Below are 15781 nucleotides of genomic sequence, written 5' to 3' on the forward strand. Positions count from 1 at the left end.
TACATGAATGTTATTAGAAGGTTTGAGATGCATCTGGGATTTAGACGTTCAAGGTTTTCTATTTCTAGAGCTTGAATCCGAAGAGGGAGAATGTTGGGTTCATTGCTTTGTGCTAAATGTTGTATTCAAGCTTTTTATTCTCTTCTATTTTCCTTGTATAAATAGGTTGGTAGCTTTAGATTTTAGAGTAACATTGAATTTTTGGAATTGTAATCATTGGAAGATCAGTACACTTTAAGCTTTGAAGAAATATTCTCTCTCTACTTTCTACTCTCTAAATTTCTGCCATTGCTAAGATTCTTAAATCTTGAAGTATTATTGTTTGATTAATAGAATCTGGGTTTATCAGTATAATACACTAGTTTTGCATGTGATGCTACGACGATTGTTGTTGGATCTTAGTCTCGACATATTCAATATCAATCAAGTTATATTTAGAGTTGACTCTTATCGTCGCTACTATCAAACTAAGTACACTGGAATAACACCACAATGCAACACTTTGCTCCATATTATTCCACCTATAATAAATCATCCAAAAATCCATAATAGTCAAACTCAAACTCGTTGTAACAAGTCCCCCACCCACACATATGTCACTATTACGTGTGACCTGCCTTACAACATGGGTTACCAAATGGAACTAGTAATCATTGATGAAATATCCCTGATGTATCTAAGCATAATGACTTGATCCACGTGTTAGGGCTTTCAGTTGTTCTTTGGACTCACCTGACTCGAGCATGACCTATAAAAGAATGTGGCACTTAAGAAACATGTATGTATATTATTACATACTTCATTTTGAAATTGGTATACTTATGTATAGTATTACAAACATGTGAACTGTAGACATAAACATAGTATAATCACATCTAAGCTAATCAACAATTTCTTTAAATATGTCAATGTAAAATTTACACCAATATGAAGACCCTTAAAATCACTTTTTATAAATATTTGGGTAAAAAATCACACCCTTGACATATGTGGAAAATATCCGCGACATTGAACCAAACGTTAATATTCACGACAACGAAGATATCAACGACATACGACTGATAACAATTAATAACTTAAACATTATATTTCCTTGACTAACCCTGTTGTTAGATTATCTACGATTGTTATTAATGATCATCTTTGACTACGATATCTTCGTCATTCATTGCAGGTCCTGAATATTAATTAGAAAGATCCGTTTCATGAATACTCTTGGAATAACCGAGAACTAGTATTGAAAGACACTATGAAGACTCAATCAGTACCACTTCAAAGTGCATTTAAAGTTAAACCTATAAGAGACCAAGCACACTCGAGCAAACGACAACTGAACCCATCCAATTTTATCTAAATATATGCGATCACAAGAGCAAAGCAACGAATATGAAGAACAATCTGATCTAACGGAATTTTTTTTTCTTAGTTTACACATGTCACGTCATGGTTATCCATGATCCACTGTTGTAATCATAGTTATTAACGACACCGTCCTTGTTGGACGTCCATAAGTCACTGACGATACTTACTGTCGTTCACGATTTTACTCTCTTTAGGGTTTTCAGCGTCAACAAATCTCATCTCATTTACTTTTTTTATGTTGTTTGTCTTGTTGATTTCGAAAGATATATCTTATGTTGATTAGTCTCGCAATCCAACCTTAAATTATACTTGTGTAATTTTTGGCATAAACAATAAACTAGAAATGAAACTATTTACGGATTTAGATAATAAATGCTAATAATTTAGAGAATAAAGTAATCTAGACTTAGATACATAAAAGCTTACAGTTTGTCAATCGCCATTTTGCCTTAGAGATTCCTCCTGAAACATTTTTCATATACAAAAGTTCAGTCTCTTCCCACAAATTAGTAAATTAGACAACATTCATTTGCAAAGAATAAAAAGTCATGACTCAATCTTAAGAAATTTCATTCTAAATTTGAACTACTCACACACAAAAATGCTAGAGAGATTCAAAGATGCAGAGTCATTTGTCATCTTGGGTTGTTAAGTATGTGGTAATTCGTTGATTTTTAGGCTTTCATTACTAAGGATTAGAGATTTTCCTTACAAATAAAACATGGGGATTGACATTCATTTTATGTCATCTTATATGTTTATGGTACCACTAAAAAGACGTTTTATTTAAATTACCGTTCTCAAAAATGAAACATCTTTAGCATTAAAGAAGTATCTTTCCAAATCCCATCATTTTCGTGATGAAAAATCAAAAACCCAAACACTAATTTTCATTTTAAATCAAAACCCAATACTCATGCAATACATGAATAAAACTTGATACCATAAAACATGGATAAAACTCAAGTATCCAAAACAAACAAAATATGAATAACAGGAAACATCTAAAACATCAAGTCATGGATACATATCGCACACCAAAAACAACATCGGAAGCATGGATAAAAACATAATATCTGAAACGCACCTTTCAGTCACAGGAGATATCTGATTCCATTGTGTAACACCCTAAAATCTAGAAAGGAGCGACAAATATAAAATTTCTATAACACATCAAATAAAGAATAAATTACTTTCTAAATATCAACACTTGATTACCTATAATGACAATACAAGATTTAACATCAACAATTAATAAACCAAACCTTACACAAAGTCTAGATTTTGAACAGGTGTTATTAAGACCTACAATGGTTGCTATTACCGCTATACGGAAGACATCCCCAAAATTGTTAATCTTTCTCGTGCCTCTAACTAGTACTCAACTCACTACAATATTGCTAGTACCATTCGCCAATATGGACCAGATACATATGCTGACATGGAAAAAGTGTTAGTCTTAACGCCTACTGAGTTCAAAAAGTTTTTATCATTAATATATAACAGTAAAACTGAAAGAATTCTATTTAAATAACCATTTCAAAAATTAAATGTATTTAGTATAAAAGCAACATCTTTTCCAAAACCCACCATTTTTGTTATGAAAACTCATTTATCAAAACCCCATTCTCATACAAAATGTGAATAAAGTTTAATTATCAAATATTAAAAACATGGATAAAACTCTATTGTCCAAAACATTAAAACATGGATAAGTGCCAATATACGGAAACCATAAATTATGGATAGTCTCTAAACCCAAAGTAACACCGAAAACATGGATAATACCCTATCAAAAAATAACACATTTTGATGACAGGGGAGACTCATATCCATCAAATATGGAAAACACAAAGTAAGCCATACATCAATGTTGTCAAGTAGCACCTCAAGATTCAATTTACCTTAGGGCCTACTCATTCGAGTTTCACCTTAAGGCTCATATCCTTAGTGCCTACCCTTATTGGGTAGCACCTCAAGGCTCATGATTCTTAGTGCCTACCACTCCAGATAGAACCTCGAGGCTCAATAATCTTAGTACCTACTCTTTGGAGTTTTACTTCAAGAGTCATGACCTTTAGTGCCTACCTCGTGAGCTAGCACCTTAAGGATCAAGTTCTTAGTGCCTACTCAACTAGGACAAAAGCCTCAAAACAAGGCTTCTAGAGTCTAACTCATTTAAGTTCACCTTCAATACCTGAGGTCCAGAGTCCAACCCCACACAGGTCCCTCTCCGCAATACAGACACGACCACCATACTTACTCGAGCATTAGTCTTAGAGTGAGAACATCAAAACTCCTTACTTATCACATGACTGACTCACATGCCTATGGATTTAAATGCATTACAGTCTAATTACATAACTCCAAATGAATGATTAACACACTCAAAACTTGTAATTCCCAAATAAATATGCAATACAAATAACGCCTAAAACTCAACTTTGAACAATCTAAAACCGGACAATTGTCCCCAAAACTCATATGAGTAAAATCAACCCAATAAACCCCCAAAACTTATTTTACTATACAATGTCAATATAAGTCAAAATATGTAGTTATCCAATGTTTATGCAAACTTATGCTCCAAAATATGATTTGGTCAAAAACTCACTATTGAAGGGATAAATCAATTCCAAATGAAAATTGTACAATTTATACTTCCAAAATGTCTTATGACTCAGTAATATGTAAATACAGAATGGTTTATAAAACCAAATACACTAAAAATACATTTTCATCAAATAATCTTCGTTATATATATAACAAATTATTAAAATACCACATTTTATGATTTATTTATCAGTTGCCAAAAATCACCAAATATAACCATTTTTCAATGTATAAAATATATTGATAAATAACAAATATCTATACTACCTTATAAACTAAATTTCATAAAAGTCTTAAAGACAACATTTTAAACATAAAGTACAATCTGTTAAAGCTAAAAGTCTTAAAGACAAATTTTAAAACATAATCAACTGCTGATTAAAGCATCAAATTTGAAAATCTCTTAATAACAAATCAAGAAGCTATATGTACAAGTTCACTCCCCTCAATGCACCTGGTCGGTTATATTTCACACTTTTAGACTAATGAAATTAGGCCACAAAGCAAATATACAATACGGCCTAACGTCGTATTTCCAAGTAATAAAGTGGTACAAGTACCGGATTATCGTCCACAGGGATTGTAGCCAAAGTTAGATTAGAGTCCAATGAAAGAGATGATTTCAGANTTTCCAAGTAATAAAGTGGTACAAGTACCGGATTATCGTCCACAGGGATTGTAGCCAAAGTTAGATTAGAGTCCAATGAAAGAGATGATTTCAGATGRCGATTTTGAAGACTTTTGTTTGATTTTAAGGTGATCCAAAACAAAATATAGAATATATAAAAGAAGCAAGGGTGTAAGACTTAAGGTGAGACCCAAACACAAATTCCAGCAGCCAATGCTGTAGCAATGCTACAGCAAGCAGTTTTTCGAAACTAAGTTCCACCATCTATTTTGAAGGCATTCCTCTTGGACTTCACCATTTCACCATCTTATAGTTTTCCACCCATATCTCTATGTGGTGTCCGGACCGGGGATAGTGACACAATGGTGTTTTCAAAATATATGGATAAACAAATCTCTTTGTTAAAAAATCACTCTCTCGAGTCGATTCCCATATCATTCGAGTTGGCGTGTTCTTGATAGTTCATCTCTGAATCTATCACACTTTGACACTTTTGACAAGTGACCAACCCGTCTGGAGTTACGTTTCGAAAAACATAAATGACAAGTCTCCTCGTCGGCAACTTTCTCAAGTCTACCTCTTATGTCATCCAAGTTGACGTGCTTAATGACGGCTTATCTCTAAGTCCATCGCACTTTAACACTTTCAAGTGATTAACCCGTCAAGAAGTGTGCTTGGTTTTATAAAAACTCGAATGAAACAATGGAATGTCGTTTTCGAAAACACTTAGCTACTTTCGTTCGGTTTGAAAATATCACCTTTCCGTCTCACACCTAAGCTATAAAAGCTTAGCTACTCATAATGGAAAGTTATAAATAAATGACGGAAAATAAAGACATAAACATAAATTGCGTAAAGTAAGTAACGAGAAAATAAATGACGGAAATGTAAATGACGATAAAATAAATGACGGGAATGTAAATGGCGATAAAATAAATGACAGAAATGTAAATGACGAGAATGTAAATAGTGGAAAAATAAAATACGAGAAAATAAATGACGGAAAATAAAAGACAAGAATGTAAATAAAGAAAAAGATGACGAACTTGAAGCACTTAATTAAGAACACCCTTGGAGAGGGTTTACAAAAGCTAGTAAATGAAAGAAAAAGATGGAATTAAGGATTAATGGGATGGAGGAATGGAGGGATGGTTTAGAAGGCACCCCAAGCCCTCTATTTATACTCAAAATGGGGCACTAGAAGACAAAATAAATAAACTTGTAGGCTAAGGTTTCTAAAAGTAAGTTACAAACCAACAAAAGTGTAACTAAAAAGTACATAGTCTTAACCAAAGTCTAACAACAGATTTTTCTACTAAAAATCCAACTTTTACAGCTGTCATCCACCTTCAAAAAGTCAGCGTCTTATCCATTAAGCCCTCCAAAAAACTGCTCATGAATCAGGTCGACGCTGCACCAATGCTGTAGCATTTGCTGTTTTCACAAAAACTCTCAATTAGCTTCATTCACACATACCAACAAGTCAACCAYAATATTTAGCTTCATAATAACAAAAGTGTAAAGAAATAAATAAAAAGGACTCAAAGTGGGAATGAAAAGAAATTATTATAACTAAAAAGACGTAAAAAGAGCGCTTTATGTGTTCAATTCTCAACACATATCATACCCCCAAACTTAAACCGTTGCTTGTCCCCAAGCAACCAAAAGACAAATATAAAGACTCAATATAAACAAAAATACATGATCAAAGCATTAAGTGCCTTCCCAAAGAGAGTTATAGCATCATGATGTTCATAGCCTTTCATAAATCTAAGATGTGTCACTCAAAACCAAGTTCTTTGTGTGAACCATAGGCTAGCATTCCCTTTTCTTCGTTAAGTACAAACACAATCACCATTTAGGATCAATAGGGCTTATAGGGTTTTCTCTCATTGGCATATCTTTTATCTCATCGCCTTTTTCACTTATATACTCCATATATAAATTTTTTAAATTTTCGGGCCTTTTCGCCTTTTTTGTTTGGAGTTTGCACATAATCCCTATGTGACTTTTATTGTGCTATTTCATAACATTTTCTAGAACACATATCCCCTATGGGACTTTCATTGTGTTTTCAACACCCTTTGTGCGATAAGGAGTCAATTTAGAGCTTTGCTATTTTGTATTGACTTTGTGTCCTTATGTGAACTCCTCCCCCAAACTTGAATATGACAATGTCCTCATTGGCGTTTTGTGGGGTATAATTGTGTATAAAGGGTGCAAGTGGCTAATATGAGCATAGAAAAGATGGCCTATCTCATTTCCTAATGGTGATTGTGTGATCAAAGTATTTCCCCAAAAAGAGTTTTGCTAGTTCTAGCCAAAAGCAAAGTACCATGATCAAATGACAAACAATCACTAAATTTATTCGGGCTATGATCTCATGTGTTAACCGCCCTCAATTTAAATGATCATGCGTAAAAATAAGACTATAAATTATAAAAAACTATTCCCGACTAAAAAAAATTAAAATATGAAGCTAAAGTAAGGTGGTAGAACCTGTCCTATTCCAAAGGAGTAGGCTGTGTACTCCAGGTAGCCACATATGCAATCTCTGTCCTCAGTCTCTGGGTCTCCGTCGTATACTGATTCAGCTTTTTCTGCATTCTCTTGATTTTTTCAGCTACCCCATTCTCCAAGTCTTCTTTCAGCTTCTCAAACCGCTTCTTCATCTTCCTTTCACTTGCCTTCAACCTGTTCGTTAAATCAGCCTGCATGGTCTCTAACCTTTCTACCATCTCGGCCCGTTGTTCTATCAGGAAGTCCATCATACTACCACTTTGCTCTAAAAGCTCCTCCATAGCCCTAGTCACACCGGGTAATTCCCTTCCTCTCTCACTCCTCTCTCTAAGCCTCGAAACAGCCTTCATATCAATTATCCACTTCTCCTCGCACTCTTTAATAACTAAGTCATCAGTGTACTTGGGGACACCAGCTTGCATAAACAATTTATGAATCAGGCCTGGGAAAAACAACTTCCCTTGTCTCTTTTTGTAACAATAAAGAATGGCCTTTTCAATAACTTCCCCCCACATTGATTGTCTTACCCGTAACCACACAGTATAATAAAATGATTCTCTCAACCGAAATAGAACTGTCATGAGTAGTCGGGTTGAGAGAATATCAAATGAAGTTCATCCATACATTAGCATCGGGATTTAAGTTCGAAGCCCTATAAGTCCGTAACATGTAGTTACTATGGACATCCCACCCGGTTCCGGCCTTCCCAAGCTCCCTACCAATTTCCTCCAGTTTAGCAAATGAAGCCGATTGGGAAAGTGTCTCAAAATCAGTCTCGGCCGGGGGTGAAAGGCCTAAAAGCTTATTAATAGCCTTGGCCGAGATACTCACCCGAACACCCCAGACCTTAATCTTTGTAGTGCTCAATACACAAGCTTCGGCGTAAAACTCCCTAATTAAAGACAAATTAAAAGAGCTTTTTACCTCGCAAAGCACTTGCCATCCTTGCTTGGTGATCACGTCCCAGATGAAACTGAATTCTTCGATACTTCTCCTATCGAACCCCTTATCTGGCAACACCTTCTTGTTTTTTATCTTTGTTTCAACTGTGCGACTTCAATGCTAAACCCATTAAACTGTCGTTATGGCCTAAGAATGGGTTTAGTGTTTGACATGCTGCGTGTGGCTCGCACCCGAGAAGGGCAGGCTGTATCATCATGCCTAACCGTGGCCATTCGAGGTGATTTTCTAGGCACAAAGGTTGTATGCCTCAACTAAATAGAAAGTGGAGTGTGCCTTGGTCGTTTTCTAAGAGGCTGACTTGCCACAGATTTTGACCTGGCAGCAAAAATCCTTCCCAATCCCTTTATCTTTTTAGTAGGAATTGGGGTCAAATTCCTTATGTTGGCTTCTGAATCAGCCTCACTATGTGGGGTGTCATAAACCTCTTCCCTATCATGCATTTCAATGTGATCAAGCCCAACAATTTCATCCTCAACAATGTGAGGTGTAGAGTCAGTCAAAACAGTGGCTTCGGGCATGTGTGCACAAGGTTGATCATACCAAGTCAAGAAATATAACTTTGAAGGACTCAATACAGTGGAGGGAGATTTAGGTGGAACAAAGTTTTCATCCTCAGATGAATCAGATGTTGTTAAACCCTCCACAGGCAGATTATGGCTTGAAATAGGACTAACCTCACCACCCAAATTAGGGCTCGTATCTACCGGCGGCGATGATGGTGGCGGAGCGATGGTGGCGACTGCCGCAGGTGGTGAAGATGGTGGCGTGATATTGGAAGTTGGTGGAGGCGAAGGAGGGCAGTCGGTTGAAGGCGGAGGAGGCGAGGGAGGCCGGTGCGGCATTCGTCTAGCGCGCAGAGGAGAAGAGTCGGCGAGCAATGGCGTGACAATCGGTGGTCTAGGCAGCAACGGTGATGAGGGAGGAGACGTCGAGGGAGAGCTATTGGCTGCAAGGTCTATCATTTCGGGCTCCCCTGTCCGTCGCGAGGCGGAGGCGCATGCTTGTCGGCGGTTACTTCGTCGGACCGATTGTGGTGGGTCGCGAACTGCCGTCCTTTTCATGCGAGCCACGGTTTTCGAATAGAGAGGAGAGGCGAGTGGAGTGGTGTCAGTGAGTGTAATGAGAGTGGTTTAAGCAATGGTGTTTTTAGTGAAAGAGGGATTTGATGGTAGGTTTTAGTAATGGAGATGGTGATTTGAAGTGAGAAACCGACAGGTAATGGGTGGAAGAAACAGCCGGCTATTTTGATTGACAAAGGTGGTTACGGGGAAGATGAAAGGTCATCTCTCTATTAAGTCTTTCTAATCACAAGCACTTGACGGTTAAGGAAGTGTCAAAAGTAGTTATCCAATGGGTAAACATTGATTATGATGGAGTGGGTATTGGTGTATGGGGGACAAAATCTGAGAAATTTGGCTGACAAAAACTGTTGTGATGTAGTGATGAGGTCACCTGTACTTTTCTGACTTCCTTACAAAGATGCTGAAATACCTCGCATGTGAACCTATGAATGTTGTAGCATTGGCAGAACATCAACTTCCTATGATAATCTCTTTGAAAACAACCTACACAAGAACAAACTAATAAAACATAAAAGCTCTAAAACAGAAATATAAAGAGGGAAAATGTTTACAAACAAACTTTGGACTTGAAAAAGTCCAAAAACACCTTCATTCCTAAGGTATAGCCCAATTCTCAGAGCAATGCTCTGGGAATGCTACTGTATCATGAAATACCTTAACTCGCTGTCCGTTTACTTTAAACACCGTGTTGTCCTCCGGGTTAATGAGGTCAACCGCTCCATAAGGGTAAACTTTATGAATGACAAAGGGTCCGGACAACCTAGACTTGAGCTTTCCCGGGAATAGTTTCAACCTAGAATTAAACAAGAGGACCTTTTGCCCTTCTTTCAACTCCCGGTGTTGGATCCTATTATCATGCCATTTCTTTGTCTTTTCTTTATAAAGTTTGGCATTTTCACAAGACATTTGTCTTTGTTCTTCCATTTCACAAAGTTGAAACTTTCTTTTCTTTCCGGCTTCATCCAAAGACATATTGAGCTCTTTGATAGCCCAATATGCTTTGTGCTCAAGTTCTAAAAGCAAATGGCAGGCTTTTCCATAGACTAGCTTATATGGAGACATACTGATTGGTGTTTTGAAAGCAGTTCGGTATGCCCATAAAGCATTGTCTAATTTGAATGCCCAGTCCTTCCTATTGGGTTTGACCACTTTTTCCAAAATGCTTTTAATTTCCCTATTAGAGAGCTCTGCCAAACCATTAGTTTGAGGGTGATAAGCCGTGGCAATTCTGTGGTTAACATTTTATTTTTCAAGGACTCCTTTTAACAAATTGTTCACAAAGTGGGTACCCTCGTCACTAATTAGTGCCCTTGGGGTACCGAACCGTGTGAAAATATGTTTTTGGAGGAACTTAACCACAGTTTTTGCATCATTTGACACACATGCCATAGCCTCCACCCATTTGGATACGTAGTCAACAGCCACAAGTATGTATTGGCAATTATTTGATGGAAGGAAAGGACCCGTGAAGTCTATTTCCCAAACATCAAATAATTCAACTTCGAGTATCCCATTTAATGGCWTTTCATTCCTTTTGGAAATGGAGCCACTTCTTTGACATTCGTTGCACATTTGTGCAAAATTGTGGGAATCTTTAAAAATGGTTGGCCAATAAAAACCGGACTGTAAAACTTTGGTTGCAGTTTTTTGGCCTCCAAAATGGCCTCCGTATGGTGCATGATGGCAATGCTGCAGGATTGTTGCCACTTCAATTTCGGGCATGCATCTTCTCAAAATCTAATCTGCACCAAGTCTAAACAAAAACGGGTCATCCCATAAGTAAGATTTAGCATCATGAAAGAATTTTTTCAACATGTGGCCTGTGTAATAAGAGGGTTTTATTCCACAGGCCAAGAAATTAGCTAAATCCGCAAACCATGGTGTTTTTGGTTAGTCAATCAAGAGGATTCTTTCATCCGAAAAAGTATCACTAATGTCCATTCCTCCTTTCTCGGGCTCTTCCAACCTAGACAAATGGTCCGCTACTTGATTCTCTAATGGTCCGCTACTTGATTCTCTACCCCCTTTCTATCAAGAATCTCTAAGTCAAATTCTTGCAATAAAAGCACCCATCTTATTAACCTTGGTTTTGCATCTTTCTTTGAGATTAGGTACTTGATGGCTGAGTGATCGGTATGCACAATTACCTTTGTTCCCATCAAGTAGGACCTAAATCTCTCAAAAGCAAAAACTATGGCCAATAATTCCTTCTCATTTGTGGTGTAATTAATTTGTGCTTCATTCAAAATCTTACTTGTGTAGTAAATTGAATGGAACACCTTGTCCTTCCTTTCTCCTAGCACAACACCTACCGCCCAATCACTAGCGTCACACATGATCTCAAAAGGTTTGTTCCAATCCGAGGCAACTACCACTGGTGCGGTAACCAAAGCTTTTTTCAAAGTTTTGAACGCATTTCTGCATTCAGCATTAAAATTGAATTTTTGATCATGTTGGAGAAGTAAACAAAGACGTTTTGAAATTTTTGAAAAATATTTGATAAACCTTCTATTAAATCCGGCATGACCCAAAAAGCTTCTGATTCCTTTAACCGTGGTAGGTTCAGGTAGTTTTTCAATTACCTCAAGCTTTGCCTTATCTACCTCAACCCCTCTTTTTGAAATCAAGTGACCAAGAACAATTCCTTCTTTGACCATGAAATGACATTTCTCCCAATTAAGGACCAAGTTTGTTTCCTCACACCTTTCCAAGCTTTTTTTCAAATTATTTAAACAATTGTCAAATGATGAACCATACACAGAAAAATCATCCATAAATATTTCAATGGATTTTTCAGCATATCAGAAAAGATGGACATCATACACCTTTGAAAGGTGGCTGGAGCATTACAAAGTCCAAATGGCATTCTTTTGAAAGCAAAGGTGCCATAGGGACAAGTAAAGGTGGTTTTCTCTTGGTCTTATAGAGAAATGGCTATTTGATTGTACCCTGAATAACCATCCAAAAAAACAATAGAACTCCTTTCCGGCTAGCCTATCCAACATTTGGTCAATGAAAGGTAGTGGAAAATGGTCTTTTTGGGTAGCCTTGTTTAGTCTACTATAGTCCATGCATATTCTCCAACCGGAGACAACTCTAGTAGGGATAAGTTCATTTTTGTCATTTGTGATGACTGTGAACCCTCCTTTTTTTGGAACACATTGGACCGGACTAACCCAAGAACTACTGGCAATCGGAAAAATAATTTCGGCATCTAACCATTTTAAAATCTCCTTTTTGACTACCTCTTTCATGACAGGGTTTAGCCTTCGTTGGGGTTCTATGGAAGTGAAAATTTTATCTTCTAGGATGATCTTGTGTTGACAAATAGAGGGACTAATCCCTTTAAGGTCAACAATGGTCCATCCTAAGGCTTTCTTATGCAATTTCAACATATCCACAAGTTTCTTCTCTTGATGCAATTCTAGGGTAGATGAGATAATGACAAGCAATTTGCCTTCTTCTCCTAGAAAAGCATATTTTAGATGGGATGGGAGTTTTTTCAACTCCAAATCAGGTGGTGATTCTATGGACGGGGTGAAGTCTTTTTGCTCATTATTTTCTAATAGCTCAAATGCTGTAGCATCCACTGGGACAACATCAGTTCCTAACTCCTCTATCTCCTCAACACTTTCCTCTTCTATTTCCTCATCATATTCTCCTTCCAACTTAAGGTTTTTTTGAATTCCCTCTTCCAAACACATCTCCTCTATCTCTGATATTCTTGAACACTCTTCCAAACACATCTCCTCTAATCAGTCAATTCTGGTCTTGGAGTCTCATAGTCAATTCTCCTTTTTGGACGTCTATCAAAGTTCTTCCGGTGGCTAGAAATGGTCTCCCTAAAATAATAGGAATATCCTTATCCACCTCAAAATCTAGAATGATAAAGTCCGTCGGAAATATGAACTTGTCAACTTGTACCAAAACATCTTCAATTTTCCCCTTAGGATATGTTATGGACTTGTTGGCCAATTGGAGTGTGACTGTGRTYRGTCTAGCTTCTCCTATGCCTAGGGTGTTGAAAACAGACAAGGGCATAAGGTTGATACTAGCTCCTAAGTCACATAGGGCTTTCCCTATCTCCTTCCCTCCTATTGAGCAAGGAATGGTAAAACTCCCTGGATCTTTTAGCTTAGGGGGATTCTATTGGTCAAAAGTGCACTACATCCTTCGGTTAGGGCTACAGTCTCATATTCAGTCAACTTCTTCTTCTTGCTTAGGATGTCCTTAAGAAACTTGGCATAACTAAGCATTTGCTCAATTGCCTCAACAAGCGGGATGTTGATGTGCAATTCTTTAAAAACATCCAAGAATTTCTTAAAGTGCAGTTCTTCCTTTTGATTGCTCAACCTTTGGGGGTAGGGAACATAAGGAGGGATTGGTTTTATCACATTCTTACTTGGATGAGTTGAGCAAGACGGGTCTTGAATGCCTTGGGTCCTTGTGGTGCCCTTTGGAGGTTCAGATGAAATGTTAGCATCAAGCTTAGGGGTCTCTAATACCTCAGTTTCTTTTGACTTCTTTAAGGTATCCTCAGGAAAGAGTAAGGGAAAGTCTGATCTAGGGGGGACAGAAGTGGTGGTCTCCAATGCCTGTTTCTCTAAGGGTAGGACCGGTCTTTCTTTGGCAGGAACCAATGTTGTAGCATCAGCTTCTGTCAAAATTGGTGCACTATCTTTGGGCACTTTTTCTTTCAACTCCTTCCCACTCCTAAGGGTCACTACTTTCACATGTTCCTTACCTAGGTCTCTAGGGACCTCTGTATTACTAGGTAAGGTACCAAGGGCTCGATTGTTCTGGTTAAGCGCAAGTTGACTGACTTTAGTCTCTAAATTCCTGATGGCTGCACTTTGTTGATTTATTAAAGCTTGATTTTGTGCTTGTGCATGTGCAAAGAGTCCTTTAATCATTGTTTCCAAAGAAGATGATTCTGACTGTGGAGGAGGTTTATTCTGAAAAGGTGGTTGTGAATTCTGAAAACTTTGTTGGTGAGTCTGAGAGTTAGAACTGTTTCCATGATGTTACGGTTGGAAATTAGAAGTTCCTTGTTGTTTATGGACTGGTGGGTTTAAAGTGGGACTGTTCCAAGAAAAGTTCGGATGCTGTTTTCAGCTGGCATTATAGGTATTGGAATAGGGATTAACTCGGTTATGAACATAGTTTACTGATTCAGTATTGTGAGGACAGTGTTCATACGAGTGTTCCCCGCCACAGCACACGCATTGCATAGATAGGACTGTTTGGACTGGTGTATTAGCAGCTTGCTGTCCTCCCTGGCCGGTAGTTAAATTTTTCAACATGTTGGTCATGGAGGTAAGCTGGGCTATTAATGCAGTATATGCATCTACATCATGTATCCCCGCAGTCTTTTTCTGTGACTGAGCACGTGGATCGGCCCAATGTCCATTGTTTGCTGAAATCTTTTCTAGGATTTCATATCCTTCATTATAGGTCATAGCTGTAAAGGCTCCGCCCGTAGTCGCATCGAACATTTGTTTTGCCATGGGATTTAATCCATTGTAAAACGTCTCAAGTTGAATACAGTACAGAATGCCATGGTGCGGGCATTTTCTTAACAACTCTTTGAACCTTTCCCACGCGTCATGAACAGCCTCATCGTCCATTTGTATGAAAAGACAGATCTCATTTCTGGACTTAGCGTTCCTTGTTGGTGGGAAATATTTTCGCAAAAAAATTTCCGCCATGTTACTCCATGACGGCACAGAACCCGGAGTTAATGAGTTAAACTATGCTTTTGCTCGATCCCTCATGGAAAATGGAAACAAAGTGAGCCTTAGAGAGTCATTTGACACTCCAGGGATCAAGAAAGCATCAGTGATTTCCATAAAAGATTTTAAATGCGAATGTGGGTCCTCCAAAGATAATCCGACAAATTGGCCATTTGTTTGCAACATGTGAAACATTATCGGTTTGAGTTCAAAATGGAGAGCGGTCATATGTGGCCTAACTATCCCGGAATTTAATTGCTCAAAATTCGGAATAGCATAATCCATGATCCTCTCATTTTTGGAATTTGCCAAATTAATTATGTTCGGAGTTTGTGCTCTTTGGTGCTCATTAGGTTCCGATTCTGTGTCCAAAATATTACCATTATGGGGATGTCCTTGTTGAAAGTTCGGAAATTGTGGGATTTGCTCAAAACCCGGCAGTTGATTTTCCAAATGTGGTATTTCTGGATTAATTGAGGGAGGTAACGCCATATTTGGAGGGAGTAGAGCAAAAAATGCTCTTTGAGCCCTCCTCCGATGGTGAAACGTTCTCTCAATATCGGGATCAAATTCGAAAAATTCCCCGCATTGTGACCGTGGCATACACCACTTTAAAAACGATTCCGATGGTACTAGAAAAAACAAATCTTTTAATTTACTCAAAATAAAACTTTTAGCGAATCAATCCCCGGCAGTGGCGCCAAAAACTTGGTCGGTTATATTTCACACCTTTAGACTAATGAAATTAGGCCACAAAGCAAGTATATAATACGGCCTAACGTCGTCTTTCCAAGTAATAAAGTGGTACAAGTACCGGATTATCGTCCACAGGGATTGTAGCCAAAGTTAGATTAGAGTCCAATGAAAGAGATGATTTCAGA

General features: G+C 37.8%; 2 protein-coding genes and 1 non-coding gene across 3 annotated transcripts; 1 reads left to right on the forward strand and 2 right to left on the reverse strand.

Moving 5' to 3' along the window:
- Positions 1 to 7726: 7726 nt before the first annotated feature.
- LOC112509007 (proline-rich receptor-like protein kinase PERK10) lies at positions 7727 to 9147 on the reverse strand. The gene is made up of 2 exons (XM_025113875.1): positions 8402 to 9147; positions 7727 to 8015 (listed from the first exon to the last, which is right to left on the reverse strand). Exons 1-2 carry the CDS (start codon positions 9145 to 9147, stop codon positions 7727 to 7729), a joined length of 1035 nt encoding a protein of 344 aa, XP_024969643.1.
- A 3780-nt stretch (positions 9148 to 12927) lies between these two features.
- Positions 12928 to 14627, reverse strand: LOC112509008. Its single transcript, XM_025113877.1, has 3 exons — positions 14337 to 14627; positions 13571 to 14165; positions 12928 to 13181 (listed from the first exon to the last, which is right to left on the reverse strand). The coding sequence occupies exons 1-3, from the start codon at positions 14625 to 14627 to the stop codon at positions 12928 to 12930; spliced, it is 1140 nt and encodes a 379-aa protein (XP_024969645.1).
- A 94-nt stretch (positions 14628 to 14721) lies between these two features.
- LOC112510680 lies at positions 14722 to 14828 on the forward strand. The gene has a single exon (XR_003069041.1). It is a non-coding gene; the product is annotated as a small nucleolar RNA R71 (small nucleolar RNA).
- Positions 14829 to 15781: the final 953 nt, after the last annotated feature.

Source organism: Cynara cardunculus (genome assembly GCF_001531365.2).
Source record: "Cynara cardunculus var. scolymus isolate 2C chromosome LG 3, CcrdV1, whole genome shotgun sequence".
Taxonomy (NCBI): Eukaryota; Viridiplantae; Streptophyta; class Magnoliopsida; order Asterales; family Asteraceae; genus Cynara; species Cynara cardunculus.